Below are 15,274 nucleotides of genomic sequence, written 5' to 3' on the forward strand. Positions count from 1 at the left end.
GGAGGTGGGGGATGAGAGAGGGGCTGCCCTGAATGTTTCCTAGACTTCTGGCTTGCATGGGCTATGAATTAAAAAGAGAGCCAAGCGTAAAATGGAGACCAAGAACTACTTGGGAGCATGTTATCGAACCACTTTGAAATGTCAAAGTGAAAATGTCAATTATAAACCTGAAGTTCAGAGAAGAGTATGGGCTAGGAAGATTGGAGTGAGTCATGTGACATAAGTAAAGCCAGGCATAGTCCAAATGACCAAAGGCGAGAGTGTATGTTTATATGCCGAAGGACTTGGGACCAGCCAAGCCTTGATGAAGTTGAACAGTGCAACAGCCAGGCAAAGCATGACCCTCAAAGAAACTGAGAAAAAGTAATAAAGACACAGGGAGAATAAAAAGGCCGTGTCATAGAAACGAAGATCGAAGAGACATGGTGAGAGCAAAGAGAGGGGAGTAAACAATGTTACATGGCCATGAAAGGAAAGGATAAAATAAAATTTCAAGTCGGCTAGATGTAGCCACTGGGAGGCGGTTGCAGACAGCGGGGCAATGTCTTCGGAGAGATGGATGGGCTGGAAGTCATCCCAAATAGGGTGATGAATGAGGTGGGCATGATGAAATGGGGATGGGGGTGAAGACCACACTCTTTTGTGATATTTCAGAGTAACAGTGTAGTACAGTCTAGTGATGAAACCTCAGAAAAGGTCTTCCCGTTACACCTACTGGACACTGCCACGCAAGCTTCACCTCTTCCCCACATCTGCAGGACAGGTGATTAACAGTCACTGTGCAGCAGGGACCAGAACACACAGATTACTCAGACATACCGTCAGTTCTGCCCTTTCAAAATTCCCTTATCAAATGTGGGAGAGCCATTATTATTCCACCCAAATCCCATGAAGCTGAGTTCACGGGGGCCATTAAAGCGGGAATGTTCTGACTGGAGACACGTGTTAGAAGATAACTAGATGATAACAATGAATCAAACTGTCCCAGGTAGAAGACAGACATGTTAAATCAAATGTACACTTAGTGCTTTGAGAGGCCAGTTCAACTCCTTTTGCATTTGACAGGGCAAGTTCAAGGCTTTGTTTAAAAAAAAAAAAAAAAAAAAAAAAAAACTTAAAAACTTTTTATTTTTATTTTTTGAAATTCCCTCCTTCTCTCTGTATTCATTTTTACTTAGGCTCTTCTGTGATGGAAGTTACCATTTTCAAGGGGTGAGTGGCAGTTCTGAAGGTAGGCTATTAAAGATGAGTAGGAATAATACAATGTGCTGGACGAAATGCAGTGCGTTTTGTCAGTGAGGAATGGGAGAGAGGCCTCGGGACCTGGCCTGCTCAGGAAATGGAAAAGCAGCCGAGGATACCATGAGGTGTCCTGTGGCCTCAGATCACTGCCACTCGTGCCTGTCTACACGACCCAGAGAGAGAAAGAAGAGGCCTGAGTCAACAAGGATGTGGCTGAAGGCCTCTCCTGAAATCACCTGCCCGATTCAACCACCGTGCTGCTCCAAGTAGAGGCTAGGCGGATGCATCGCCACGTGGAAGTGAATCAAGAACTTAGGTGCTAAAATAAGAATTAAAGAGGAGCCTGAAAGGTAATTATGTGCTTTAAAATAACAATGAAACGTGTGTTCGTGTGAGAGTACCTAATTTCAGCTTTCTATGAAGTATTATATCTTTAATTTTTTTTAAGGATACCAAAAAACTATGATTATAATTACAAGGCTTCTTCTCTAAGTCGCCTACCAAGTTTAAATTAAAAAAAAAAATATTGGCTGCAGAGTCCACCCAAACCTGGCATGAGATACTGAAGTACTTGGATCCCAACTTCAGCATCTGCTCTTCATATGCTTAAGCCACGGCGTGACCTCATCTGAAGCCGCCACATGGCCACCATACCTTCAGATAGGCAGCCTTTAATGCTTTCAGAATCTCCAATTATCCTGGTAGCTTAGTTTTATGCTGGCTTATTACCCATCTATTTTCTCCCTCCAACAAAACATAAACTCCCCTGGAGCAAAAGCATGGTCATCTGGCTCACCTTTTGTACAAAACCACCTGGCATGCGTTATATGCTTAGACACATGTGCTCACGGAGTAAACCAGAGACCCATTGCTTCCCTCTCTGCCAGGCGCTGTGCTGAGCCCTCTACAGAGCCCATTCACTGCTCGCCCAAACCTCAGACACTGAGACTTTTTTATTTTGCAGGGGAGTAAAATGCAACACAGAGCAGTTAACTTTTCCAGGGTCACAGATCCGGGAATTGAACAAGGCTGGGGTTTGAACCCAGACATTTCCATTGCTAGACACCCTGGTTCTCGCTCATGATTTATTATGTCACTTGACTACGCTGACTTAGCTTCATTATGAAAGTTCTAGGCTAGCAGCTTTCCTGTTGATCTCTTCTAATCCTCTGGCCCAACACAGGGCTTAGAGGAGCAGGAGAGATCGTGTTGGGGCTCCTGCCAAGAGTAACATGAAAAAAAATCTACTTGGAAACCTGTAGTAACCTCAAACACAATGCAGTGCCGGGGTCTATCTACGGCTGTGGCAAGCACAGGAAGGGCAGATCGCCACATTATAATACGTAACATGTGTATTATACACGTGAAATGTAACAAGCCCCCTTCTCTCTCGTTTGAGAATACTCCACGGTGACAAGGAGGAGGCGGTTCTGTGTTGGTGGCTTTGTACCGTGAAGAGATGGAGGACACATGGGTAAGAGTCTGGGTTGTGGAAGCCAGCAAACACAGCAGGGAGCCCTCGCTTTGCGACACACAGGAGAAGAAGATGTGGCTTCCCAGAAAACTTTAAGGATGAGAAACTGCAGAGGGAAGGTGGCCACGACCCTGCTTCCTCTGAGGGCATGTGTCCAGCTGGAGAAAGACAGAGGGATGTGATTTCCTGTTCTGGCCCAAACACAGATAAGGCTCAGCAATCAGCTCTTCCTGAAAGAGCAGGAAGGTTTGGGGGAAACCGGAACCCTAAGGTACTTTAGACATTTAGATTGGAGGTCTCAGGGGGTAAAAATTACTATCTTTAGCACTGCTTTCAGTAAAAATAAATAAATAAATAAATAATAAATAAACAAACCTCTGTCGACTCTTTGCCTGACAGTTTTTGAAACAGATGGTTTTGATTGGATTATGTAAAAGTCTAATCTGAGCTGTTATTAAAAGTTCTGAAATAAAGAAAAAATACTCTTACAGCATACTCCCCGAATTCCAAGCTACCTAAGCTATGTGCTGACACATGACACCGCCACAACTGACAGCGTGGCTTCATTACAGCTGGGACAACTTGGCGGTGCTTTCTCCCGTAGGAAGTCGCACTCACACCCCTGAGCCACCCGCCTCTATCTTAATGCTAACTTTCCTCCTTCCAGAATAATGATTCTGTTTAAGACATTTAAAAGGAGGGATCCTGAATGTCAAGGTGTTATAAACAGATAAAGCAGGCCTTGCGCATGTCCATAGCCTTCTGCCTGGCGGGGCTTGAATTCCAGGCAGGCATTGTGGAGCTAGTTTCATTACTGGAGAGTCTGATAAATGTACCAACACCAGTAGCCTGGAGCCTTCTTTCAGGCTCATGCTGTGAACCCACTCAAGCACAGAATATCATCATATGGCTTTATTACTATTACTTTTTTTCTAATTGTTCAATTATTTATTTATTTGTTTGTTTAAATTAGAGAGCTCATGGCTTTAGCAGTAACTCTCCATTGCAATTTAGATGGACCTACGAGAGTCAAGTTTTGCCAGCTACAAAAGGATGAAGAGACAGTTACCCCCTTGGCCTCTCCACCCAGGAGCCTGGGTTTCCCCCACAAGAACAGGGTTTAACGATGCCTATCTCATTTGTCCTTCTACGAAAAAGTGGGGTGCAGAAGATAAAAGTTCTGACCTTCACCTGCAATCACCTATTAGTGGGCTCAGGATTTCTGGAAGATTGTACAAGTATTTCAGAGTCATTTAACAGTTTTGGCATCAACTTCATGATGGAACTTTTTTTTTTTTTAATCTTTGGAAGATAAAACCTAACCAGTTACCAACTTATTTTAAAACTTATGATCATAACACGTGGGATGCTAATGAAGCTGACGGTCCACCCATGGGGCTCTTTTCCTTTTACAAATAAACCTAATGAGCTTCCATTACCACTATTCATTTTTTAATAGATAAGCTTACATAAAACATAAAGATTTGTAAGGATGCAATGACATTAACAAATAATACCTTCGAGTTAAACTCACAGAAACAAAAGCTATGGCATTTTGTACAATCAAGAGTCCCTCACAGAAAGACCCTGGCCGGTGCTTACCAAGCCCCATGCACAGAGACCAGCCTCAGAGGGCGCCTAACTGTCAAGGTGGCTACCTGCCGTGAGGGGAAGAGTTTCTGCCTTGCATTTACTCCAAATACCTGACAGACTTACTGAAGCCGTGTTAGGACAAAGGCATAAATTATGAGCAAATGAGCAAATATATGTACTAGGCTTTTAGTTTATGATTGATATCAAAACATCAACTTGAGTAATTAGATTTTGAAAGTAATTCATGTGAAAGCAATAGCAAGTGAAGCTGGGAATCTGCCATTTGATTATTTAATTTCTTTCTCCTGCCCTGACTATAAATCAGAAACATTTTTTTTTCAAAGTGAATTAAAAATTCCTGGAGAATTTGGATGCAAAACGAACTAGGATATTTTCATTGCGTTCACTGCTTGGTTTGAGGAAAGTGTCCTGTGGGCCAGAAGGATGATCCGACCACAGCATTATGAGGGGAGTTGTTAGGCAATGGGTATCTGGAGGAGAATTAGGGCTGGATGAGCAATTTAAAGCCTTACTAGTGACATACAAAGTGTCATGACTGGGTGCCCCTCACTACATACCTGGGAGGTTTTGTTTACTGGCCTCTTCTGCTAGACTGAAATCCTAACTAAGCAGGGAATAATGCCTTCCTCATCTTTGGCTTGTCACAGGATAGCAGTGCCACACTAGCAGCAGGGGAACAATGTCAAGGGTGCTGAGCCAAGTTCTCCTCACTGCTTCTCAACCTTCCCAGTCCTTTCCACCACCCTGTCCCCAGGTCCCTCCACACCCGCCTATCTATGACATCTCAATTGCTCAGATCAGGGGGGCACCTCTGCTCTCAAGTGGGCCCATCAGAGTGTGATTCCCGCAGAGCCTAGAGCACAGGCATCCTTCTCAGGATCTACTGGGCTTCCAGCACCAAGAGTCTTCTGGGAGTGGCCCGCACTAGTGCCCCTGTTGTTTGGCACTCAGCACTCCATTAGACTACATTGGTAGCAGTTAGATTTCACAGGCACATATATTTATTTACTTACGGACACCCTCTTCACATATTACATACAAAGAAACACTGTCCAAAACACCCACCTGGAGACTGTCTTTTCTATCCTAAGTATGAAGCAACTCATTGTAAATGTGAGCATCTGGCCACTTTGTAAGTCCTCATGATTCACCTAGCCAAAAAGGTCTTAGAGATTTATTGAAATCCTGTTTCTAGGCAGGTTACAGCACATATAAATGTTAGTTTTAGGATTTGTTATAACTATGGGGTGGAGTAGTAGGCCATTTCATTATTGAGAGCTATGGCCTGAATGAGTTCCTGAACATGCTGGAAACTTGATTCCTAATTCTGAGTGTTGAGAGTTAGGCCTTTACGGTGTGATTGGGTCAAGGGGACTCCATGCTTATGGCTAGACTGCAGTTGTTATCGCGGTGGATTAACAGTCCAACCCCCTCAACTCTATCATCCCTTCTTTCCGGTGTTTGCTTCCCAGCCTCCAGCACCATGAGTCAAATAAGCTTCTATTGTTTATAAGTTCCTGTCTGCAGCATTCTCTATGACAGCACGCAGGAAACAGACCAAAAATGGTTTTTTCCTTCCTTCCTTCCTTCCTTCCTTCCTTCCTTCCTTCCTTCCTTCCTTCCTTCCTTCCTTCCTTCCTTCCTCCCTCCCTCCCTCCCTCCCTCCCTCCCTCCCTCCCTCCCTCAGAATATTATAGAAAAAGGAAGAAACAGGACAGTAGAGAGGAAATGACGTACCCAAAGATAAACAGCGTATTAAGAAGTAGCCTTTTAGGTCTGGTGGGTCGGCCCAGCGAGTAGGAGTACTTCCTGGGCAAACTCGAAGACCTGAGTTTAAATCGCAACAACCTATGGAAAAAGCTAACCATGGCTGTGTGTGTGTATAACCCCTGTGCATGGTGGGCAGAGGTGGGAGGGCCGCTGGGGCTTGTTGGCTATCAGCCTACTTTGAGGTACAGCAAGAGGCGCTCTCTCAAAAGAACAGGTGGAGAGTTACAGAGCAAGAGACAACTTATGACCTTCTCTGGCCTTTACCCTGGACACACCTGCGCATACGCAAGTGTACATAGAACATACACACATACAAGTAGACTGCTGAAGTTAATTTACAGCGGCACATGAATTAATGAATTCACATGGTAATATCCAAAAGCAGATAAAAAAATCTGATCCAAGGAAAGAATTTAACAACATTTTCTTTCGTCATCAATTGCCTTTCTCTTCTCCCAGGTGAAGTATCTCTTCGAATTGGCATTGCCTTGTCACCTAAGATCCTAATATGAACTAGATCTGAGGGACTGGGAGTTGGAAAGATTCCCTGACAGCAGGCAGAAGGACAGAGAGAGGGGCTGTAAGGGAGGGGGGAGTGACTAGGTGAAAAAAAAAAAAAAAGAAGAAGAACTTTGAAGACGGCTCCTTCCTTGCCCTCCTGACCTGAGACAAATGCCTGACAGTTTAAAACAATGGCCAATGGCCTTGTGGGCTTTTCTCCTGCCTGTGGGATCTCCGCTAAGGGACTGGCTGGACAAGTTCAAGGCTGGATCATGGCGTGTTTTCACAACAGTTGTGGGCCAGTAGGCCATCCTGCCTCTTCAAAATGAGCAACCCTAAAACAGGGAGGGAAGAACCTTTAAAGACTTAGACAATCCCCAGCTCTCGAGGAGAGAAGCTGCCTTCAGTTTCCCACATCTCTCTCTTTGTGGGAGGTCTCTCACTCTGTGTGGTTCCAGTACATGTCCCCTCACCCCTCGTAAAAACCTTTCCTTCTTTCTTGGCTGACCCTGGCTAACCCAGTCTGCTGTGTTTGAGAATTTCCCAGCTGTTATCTGCCTTTTCATTCTCTAACTGGCACAGAAAAGGAGACGATCAAGAACCCTGGACACCAGCACGACTACGAGGCTGCTGTACCGGAGGGGCTGTGGGTCCTCTGAGTCAGGGCAGGGACGGACTGAGCATTTCTCTGAGCCCCCGTGCTCCCCAGCTTCAGGCCTCATGGGTATCCACATACCAGCAGCTCAGCCTTTCTCATCTTGCAGCAGCAACATCGGCAACAGCAGCAGCGGCAGCCAGTGCTTTGAGGAGCCCTCTACTGTGCCTATCATGTTATGATATATAACGATGAGGCAAAGGGGGTGGGGGCCATCATGGCGGGCCGATGCCAAGGTGTGCCGCCCTGACAGGGGACAGGGAGGGAGAGAAAGGGGGTACTTGGGACAGAGAGAGGGGGTGAGTAAGACTGACACACTTGGCACCTCTGATGTTGGCAGGTGATGAGGTAAGCAATTGCGAGGACCCTGAAGGCAGGCCAGCTGAATTGTCTTTACACTAATACATCACCCTGAGCAAATGTACTTAAGAACAACTGACCTGCGATCCCTCGAAGGGCCCTTGACGGTTCCTCCAGTATTGAGATCTTTTTCTCACGTGGAGTGAGGGCCAGTTTTTCTTTGGTGGAGTCAGGGGATGAGCTGTCCTTCTCACAGCCATTCATGTGGCCATTTTGCATCGGTGGTACCTGGGGCTGCAGAGGCCCCACCTCCGGCCTCTCCACCTTGTCTTTAGCATCTTTGTTGCCTTGGTGCTGCTTGGATTTGCTTCTTTTCCTTTTATTATTCTACAGTGAGAAACAAACGGGAAAGCAGTACTGCTGTTCAGCAGAGGCTCTTGAGCACAGAGCAAAATAAGACAATCATTCTGACACCTGGCTTTTAATAGAATGGGTGAAAACACATCTTTATTAAATACCCAGATTAATCTAAATATTGTGCTTCTAAAAAGTAAGCTGTTTAAATTTTTACCTTGTAGTTGTAGTAAACAAAAAGTTTCCTTAATTTGAAAGGAAAAAAAAATGCAGGAGCAATAGCTTAAATAGCAGAGAGGTAATTTAAGCAACTTAAGAAAGACTCTAACAGCTCTAAAAGAATTGTTGGTGTTAGAAGATGGCTCTTGCTTCTTGAAGGAGTTCAGGACTCAGAGGCCAGCCAAACATTTAGGTTCCATTATCTGGGCAGGGAGTCAAAGGGAAGAGCGACGGGAATAAAGTAGGCTACCCATAGCAACAAGAGTGCTGTGTAGCGTTTCCTGAAACATTCCATCCCCCAGGAAGCTCTTTCAGACAGAATGCAATCAACCAAAAGTAGCTTCAGGAAATCCCTGAAACTGAACAAATGCACTACCCTCACCCCACACACCTTAAGAGCAAACAATACTGTTGAAAGTCTCTCTCAGACCCTCCCGACGTCTTAGAGACGTGCTATGTTGCCTGCAAGAAACAGAGAGCAGCTCAGCAGCCCAGAAGAGTCTCAGACCAACTGAGGCACCTGGAAAGGGCACTGTCTAGCTTGCTGAGCTGCCCTGAAGGCTGTGCGCCGTGATCCAGATTCCCAGTGTGTGCGCTGTCACCTCCACCAGGAAGGGCTTTGGTGATGCAGTCATTTCTGCTCCAGTGTGTAACTCCTCACCCATATTCCTGTAATTAACCCCAATAAAACTCACAGCTTCGCCAGGCTGGACTTTGGTGCCATCCCTGCTTTGGTCTGTTGTGGGATTCCTATCTGAAGTGAACAGATGTGTGTGGTGTCTTCCCAGGGACAGTCTGCTACACAGGGGAAAGAAGCACAGGCAGGGCAGGCACTGACCAATCAGGAGATGCAGGAACGGTTGCCACTGCCCAGCAAGTCCAAGGCAGCTACAGGCTCCAGAATCACGCTGTGGTTATTTAAGCAGGAGCACCGGCTACAACAAGGTAATAGCGGATTTGTCCACTCTCCCTGGACCCTAGACATCAGCTGCCGGCTGAGCAGAACAGCTTCACATTCACTCTGAAAGAGCTCCACACTAGATTCTATACATTCAAAGTCTTTTAGACGTTTTCCTCAAAGGCTTTGCTACCGAATCCGTAACAGTATCTGGGAAATGAAGAACATGTTCCCATTTTTCTTGATTTTGTACATCCCCCCTCTCTCTCTCTCAACATTTGTTGCATGGCAAAGCATGTGTGGAGGTCAAAGGGCAAAGTCTGAAGGGGTAGCTTCTCTCCTTCTACCACACGGACTCCAAGGAACACACTCAACTGGTCAGGCTGGGCAGCAAGTGCTGAGGCACCGCAGGAGCCCTGGGTTTCTGCATTTGGGATTCAATGTACTTAACACACACCTGACCCATTAGAAAGGGTGTCCTGCCCATGAAATCTAGCTGGATAGACTTGTCCATCAGTGTAATCCTGAGCCCAACAGACACCTAAAGAAACCTTTTCTCCCTCTTTAGCCCTGCTACTTCCTTTCTTTTCCAAAAAAGCCACAATCATGCCCCATTCTTCTGGGTGACAGATTTGTACTGCTGAGCAAAGACAAAAAGGGACAGTGGAGACTAACCTCCAGGGCTGGCTTTTGAAGTTTGAGCCCACTGTCCCCTACTGAACCCCTGAGAAGGAACTCACTGTGGAATTGGGTCTGCAGCTGCTGTCTGCGTCCCCCCACCAGAGACATTTAAAACGCAAAGCACACATCTGAGCAATTTCCACGTAAAGATAAATACTACCTTTCCATCACTTGCAAATCATCTTTATCTCACAGGAAAGCTTGGGAAGCTATGGTTAAAGATAAGCAGACATTGTAAAAAATGGTGGCAAACAAAGCGGGGGTGGGGGGAGAAATCTCCTAATTCCCCCTATTCTACATGAAGCCCAAAGGAGAAAAGAGAGGAATGGGGGACTCCAGCAATGTCTGTAATCATTGAAAACAACGATTTCAACGGTATGAAAACAACGCTGCTTTTTTGTTTGTTCACAGCCTGTTTCACAGGCCTGGAATCTTCCCTTTGCGGGCAGGGTGGGTTGACACCTTCTATTCCATGAGAAGCAAAACACAGGGCCCTGTAGTGTCAGTGTGGAAATGGGATGCTAGGTGGCTGCAAACACACCGTGCCTGGGCCCAGGAGCTGCACTTCCTGTGCTTACAGCAGCACTGTCATGTGACTGGGACAGAGGAAAACCTCCTTCCTGGTGCTGTCAAGGAGCAGCTCAGGTGTGTTCCCGGAGGACCCTTGCTCTCTATGGCTTTACGGCATTTTCTTCTTTTATTGAAGACTGACCTCAGATTTCAGCGTTGGACAGAGTCTTTTAGTTGGAAAAAAAATGTGAAAATATATTTAGGGCCTTTTAAATATCTTTAGGGCACTCTTTAATTTTTTCCTTTGTGCTACGGGACATGTTCAGGCAAGTTAACTTTTTCAATGCTGTGAATTCTGTCACTGGGATCCCCTTAAGACTTACAAAGAAGCACAACTCCAGTGCTCCTTCAGCACACCTGGTTGATAGAAAACACTGCACAGAAGAAATAAGGGCATTAGGAGCGAGAGTGGCTGGTAACTGAAGAAAGGCATGAATTCGGAAGCTTTCTGGGTGTGCATATTAACAAGTTTGAATGAAGCATAAAATTGGCAGCTTTGTTGAAGTGATAACAACTCTGAAGGTTTGATTGCAGATGTTACTAATTCGCCATCACCCTTCATCTTACCTTCTTTTTTCCTGTCATGTTCCATTCTTTAAGGACTTGAATTGCACTGCCTAGATAAAGAGAAAGAGTCTTCAACAAATATCCACACAATAAAACCAAGAGAAAATTCATCTGTGCCCTGGTAGCAATGGGGTGGGGGCGGGGCAGACTTCTTCATTTATTTTGATACAGCCTACCTTAATAAAAATGTCAGTTTCGTTTCTTATTTCCAAGATTTTCATTTAATTCACTGCACAATCTCGGTTTTATAAAAATATTAAGCCCTACTTCGTGAAGCATACTTTTTTTTATCATGATATTGTCTTCGGGAATATGAAATATGTCTTGAGAATTTTCTGGTAGCTTCATTGCCATAGGAGGAATTAAAATTGTTCTTTTTTATATATGCATAAGCTACTAGAAGCCTCTGAACCAAACATGGGATTTTCTGTGCTATTAACCACGACCGTCGGACCTTTCTGTGGGGCCATCCTTGCTCCATTTTTACTGTTGCTCATTATGCTCAAGACCTGCAGGGGCTGAGGAAGAGAGACTCTATCGTAAGTTTCTCTCTTTCTACCACAGAGAAGATAGAGTGTGTTGTTTACAAGGCTTTCGTTTCAAACCAACACAGTTCATTAAATGACTGACGGGGTCCCAGGCTCTGCCTGGCCCGGTCACCCTCATAGGCTTGACCTGGTGAAGCTAAAGAAACGCTTCAATGCTGGTCAACTACAGTCAGTCTGCATGCACTTTAACCAACACCCACTTCTTATGCTGGGCATAATTTCAACAAGTTACTAATAATGAAGGATCAGGCCCTTCCACCGAAGCAGGTACTTCTTCAAGGGAGTGGGTCCTATGGCATCTAACAATTTTAAGCATTCTCAGATCACATTACACTAATATAGTGTATTGTAATAACAGCTGCCTATAAGGTACTGGTTAGCCAGAGACTAGCTTCAAACGGGTCCAAATTAGTAGGCCTGTGGTTGAGGTCACTAACAGACAAGCAGGATGCTAGCGTGTTCAGACAGGTTCACCATGTCTATCTATCCAGAGTTTCCAGGTCAGTGCCCTCCTTGTCTGGTTTTGAGTTTCATGAAATAGGCTGCACCTAAAAGTAAACTAAAATTTACATGTTTTAGTAACTGGGCTGGTGTTTCTCTAATTTGCCCAGGGAATTAATGTTAATGGTGTCTTGGGTTTCGACATTACTTGTTGGTTACTTATCCATGTCAGTCTTGTAGCTAAGCTTCCACTTTGTAAATAAAGATAAACTTTAAAAAAACGTTCAAAGCTGCTCTTTTTATCAGACGGCAAGCTGCTGTTTCTGCAGCCTCAATATCCACTAGTCTCATTTTCATATTCTAATGTTGGCTTTATTTGTAATTTGGACAATGAGCTTACTCCTGTTTACCAAGTATTTTGAAAGCATTGTAACTAAATTTTACCTGTGCCCCAATGTGCCTGGAGGTGTTTTCAGTAAGCCATTTGAATCAGTGACTTCAGCATGGCCCACAAAAGACTCTCAACAAGTATTTTTTTGATTCTATGTGGATTTTAAGCAACTTTTCCCCATTGGTTTACAACTCAACTGATGAGGATCCTCAACAATCAGTGCGCTTTAATGAGGTCTTGATATGGACAAGACGAAAACTCCAGAAGCAAGCAAGGCCTCCCATTCAAATCCCAACGGCTCTGACTACAGTCCCTAAGCTGCTGCCTCTGGGTCACACTGCGAAAGGAACGCTTCATGATGGGAGGTGGGGGTTGGAAGGGACAGGGAGAGCAGCCCCTCACTTATTCTGAACAAGGGACATCTTGCCACTTATTCTGTGGCAAGGGACATCTGACAGGAGATCCTGTCTCAGAGTTAGGATGTGAATATTTACAAAACTTAAAAAGGGTGTGTGTCGGGGGGAAAGGGACAAAACGCAGCTACCATTCGATCCTAATGACTAAAGACAATACATCCATATGATCTTCATAGTGTACAGAGTCAGTGAAGCAGGGCACACCATGAGAAAGTTTCACAGCATAGCTTTGCTTGCAGATCTGTCTGAAGGATCATCATCTGTTCATTTCATTAGGACCTCAAGCTGATAAAGAATCTGAGCACAGTGCAGGATCTTGCCCTGAAACGCTATTATACTTGTGGAAACTCAAGAGGGTGATTCCACTCCTCACAAATTAAGGAAGCTGTGCTGCCCTTGACACAGTGCAAGGAAGGTGCAGCCGAGATGAGTGCTGACAGGTCTTCTCTGACCCTGTTTGTCAGGTTGCGTTTAGCTAGTTCATTATTTACAGAGTAGAAAAAAAAAGTCAGGAAACAGGGCGTTTAATAACCACAACAACAACAATAAAAAGAGATCACCATTCAAAGGAAAATATTAAAGAAAAGCTTCTCCACAATTTACAGAAAAGATACCCAAACTTATAAATGTACAGGAGAAACATTTTCAGATCTGAGATTCTACAGTACCACTGGCAAGGCTCTCGCTGAAAAACACATTTTTTTTTTTCCTACACAATCAAAATCAATTAAGAGGTAGATAACTGAATGATATAACTGTCATTAACAAAAACCATTAAAAGGAGGAACTCGGTCTACTTAGCTTATCTAAGGGTGGAATTTCAGAACCACAGCAGTGACACTCGGTAGACTTCTGCTGGTTGAAGAGGTCACGCCTTCCAGCTCGGCAATGAGGTGCAATATCCTCTACCCAGAAGGACACCCCATCAAATAAAGGACATGCTTAGCAAGTAAGTGGCAATGAAACCAGTAGCTTCAGTTGGTGTCCTCTAGAAAGTCTTTACAGTCTTTTTAAAAAATGAGTGGAGAAGCCCCTGCTAGAGTCTGCTCTTATAAACATGTCTATGTTCTTTTAAAGTATGTCGTTCCTTTCAATTTCTTTGTTTTCTTCCTTGAGGTAAGTTTTTGCTATGTAGCCCTAGGTGGCCCAGAACACGGGCTCTACCTACGCATCCCTACCTGGTTTGGAACCCATCTTGCAGACAGGCTGTCTTTGAACTCCCAGAGATCACACTGCCTCTGCCTCCAGAGAGTGAGGATTAAAGCTGTACCATGTTTTTGTTTTTATGAGAAGTATTAGAAACTACTGAATGTTCGGTTCGGTGAAGGAAAAAGAAGCACAGGCGGTTGGAGTTAGTGAGCTCCAGTGTCTTCAGTTTCAGGAGGGCATGCATACCTACCGTCCACAAACGCCTGCACGGCTTTATCCACATTAAAATCAAACTGCTGCAGCACCAGGACGATCTCATTGTTGCTTTTGTTCGGAACAACCGACCTAACGGCATAGATCTAAAAGAAAAGGAGAAGAAAAGCAGAAAGGTAAACATCCAAGTATTGTTCACCCACAGATCTCCTGCTAGATACAGCAGATTTATAACTTAGAAAAGCCCTGGAAAGTCAACCAATCTATCTTCTTGCCAACGAGCATACTCCAGGCCTTTCAGAGAAGCCAGCATTCATGCCGGTAATCACCTTGATGCCCACTTTATTTGTGCACACACCTCTACAGAGCTCTCCTTGTGAGGCAGTGAGAACAAGTGTGCAAAGCCAAAGCTGGGTTGGCAATCAACCTTCCCGGAGACTGAGATGCAGACAAGATGTGTTCTCAGTGAGGACACAGGATCTTTTTCTGTCTCAGGCTTCTTTTCCACTGGCTCGGGGGTATCTTTAGAAAAAAAACACAGAAATAGCTTCATGCCCCAGCTTCTTTCTGGGCACAGTGGAAGCAGTCATATGAGGGTCACAGACGTGAGCTGTGAGACTCCGTCAGTGTTTATACAGACAGCAGTATATGAAGCCCTGCATTTGTAAAATGGTAATCCTAGCTATATTACACAAAATGGTTTCAAACACCCTTCTGAAAACTAACCACTGAACACGGTAAAAGCAAATACATGTGTGAGCCAAGGATTCTGGTGTTTGCAAGTGTTCAATCCTCAATGACGTAGATGCCTTCCTCCATCAAATTTAGCATAGATTCTTTCTGGCTGCCTGCTAGAATTAATTGACCTTTATCTCAAAGAACTTGTGATTATTACAGACTGTTCTACCTATTTTAGCAAAACCTAGCTCACCCCTTTTTTTATCAGAAGGATTTCTGTACTAACAAATGCAAGAGCACTGCACGGGGCGTTCATTAAATAACCGTACAATCTATACACGATCCGTTCACAGTTAAATCAAGACCAGTGAGCTTTAGAGTGAAATGGAATTTGTTATAATTGGATTCACGGGTATGGATTATAGAAGCATGGTATGTGTAATATGACGCTATTGGCCAGACATTTGCCTGGGAAGTACAGACTATTTCTTGATTATGCTAGAAAACAGACAGCCTATTTCACACACATTTGTATATAACAATATGTAGGTTTTAATGAGAAAATAGCATAGGGTATGGACATGGGACTTGTA

General features: G+C 44.4%; 1 protein-coding gene across 13 annotated transcripts in view; it reads right to left on the reverse strand.

Annotated features, from left to right (window-relative positions):
• The window catches only part of Spats2l (spermatogenesis associated serine rich 2 like), a 165,848-nt gene that overhangs the window by 50,609 nt on the left and 99,965 nt on the right, over window positions 1-15,274 (reverse strand). For all 13 annotated transcript variants that reach the window (XM_055616711.1, XM_055616709.1, XM_055616710.1 and 10 more), the window contains 3 exons: window positions 14,041-14,149; window positions 10,846-10,895; window positions 7,697-7,943 (listed from right to left, as the gene is read on the reverse strand). In XM_055616711.1, the coding sequence (XP_055472686.1) occupies window positions 7,697-7,943; window positions 10,846-10,895; window positions 14,041-14,149 (406 nt within the window). The remainder of the gene's footprint in view (window positions 1-7,696; window positions 7,944-10,845; window positions 10,896-14,040; window positions 14,150-15,274) is intronic.

This window comes from Psammomys obesus, unplaced genomic scaffold (assembly GCF_907164565.1).
Source record: "Psammomys obesus unplaced genomic scaffold, mPsaObe1.curated_primary_1811, whole genome shotgun sequence".
NCBI classification, from domain to species: domain Eukaryota; kingdom Metazoa; phylum Chordata; class Mammalia; order Rodentia; family Muridae; genus Psammomys; species Psammomys obesus.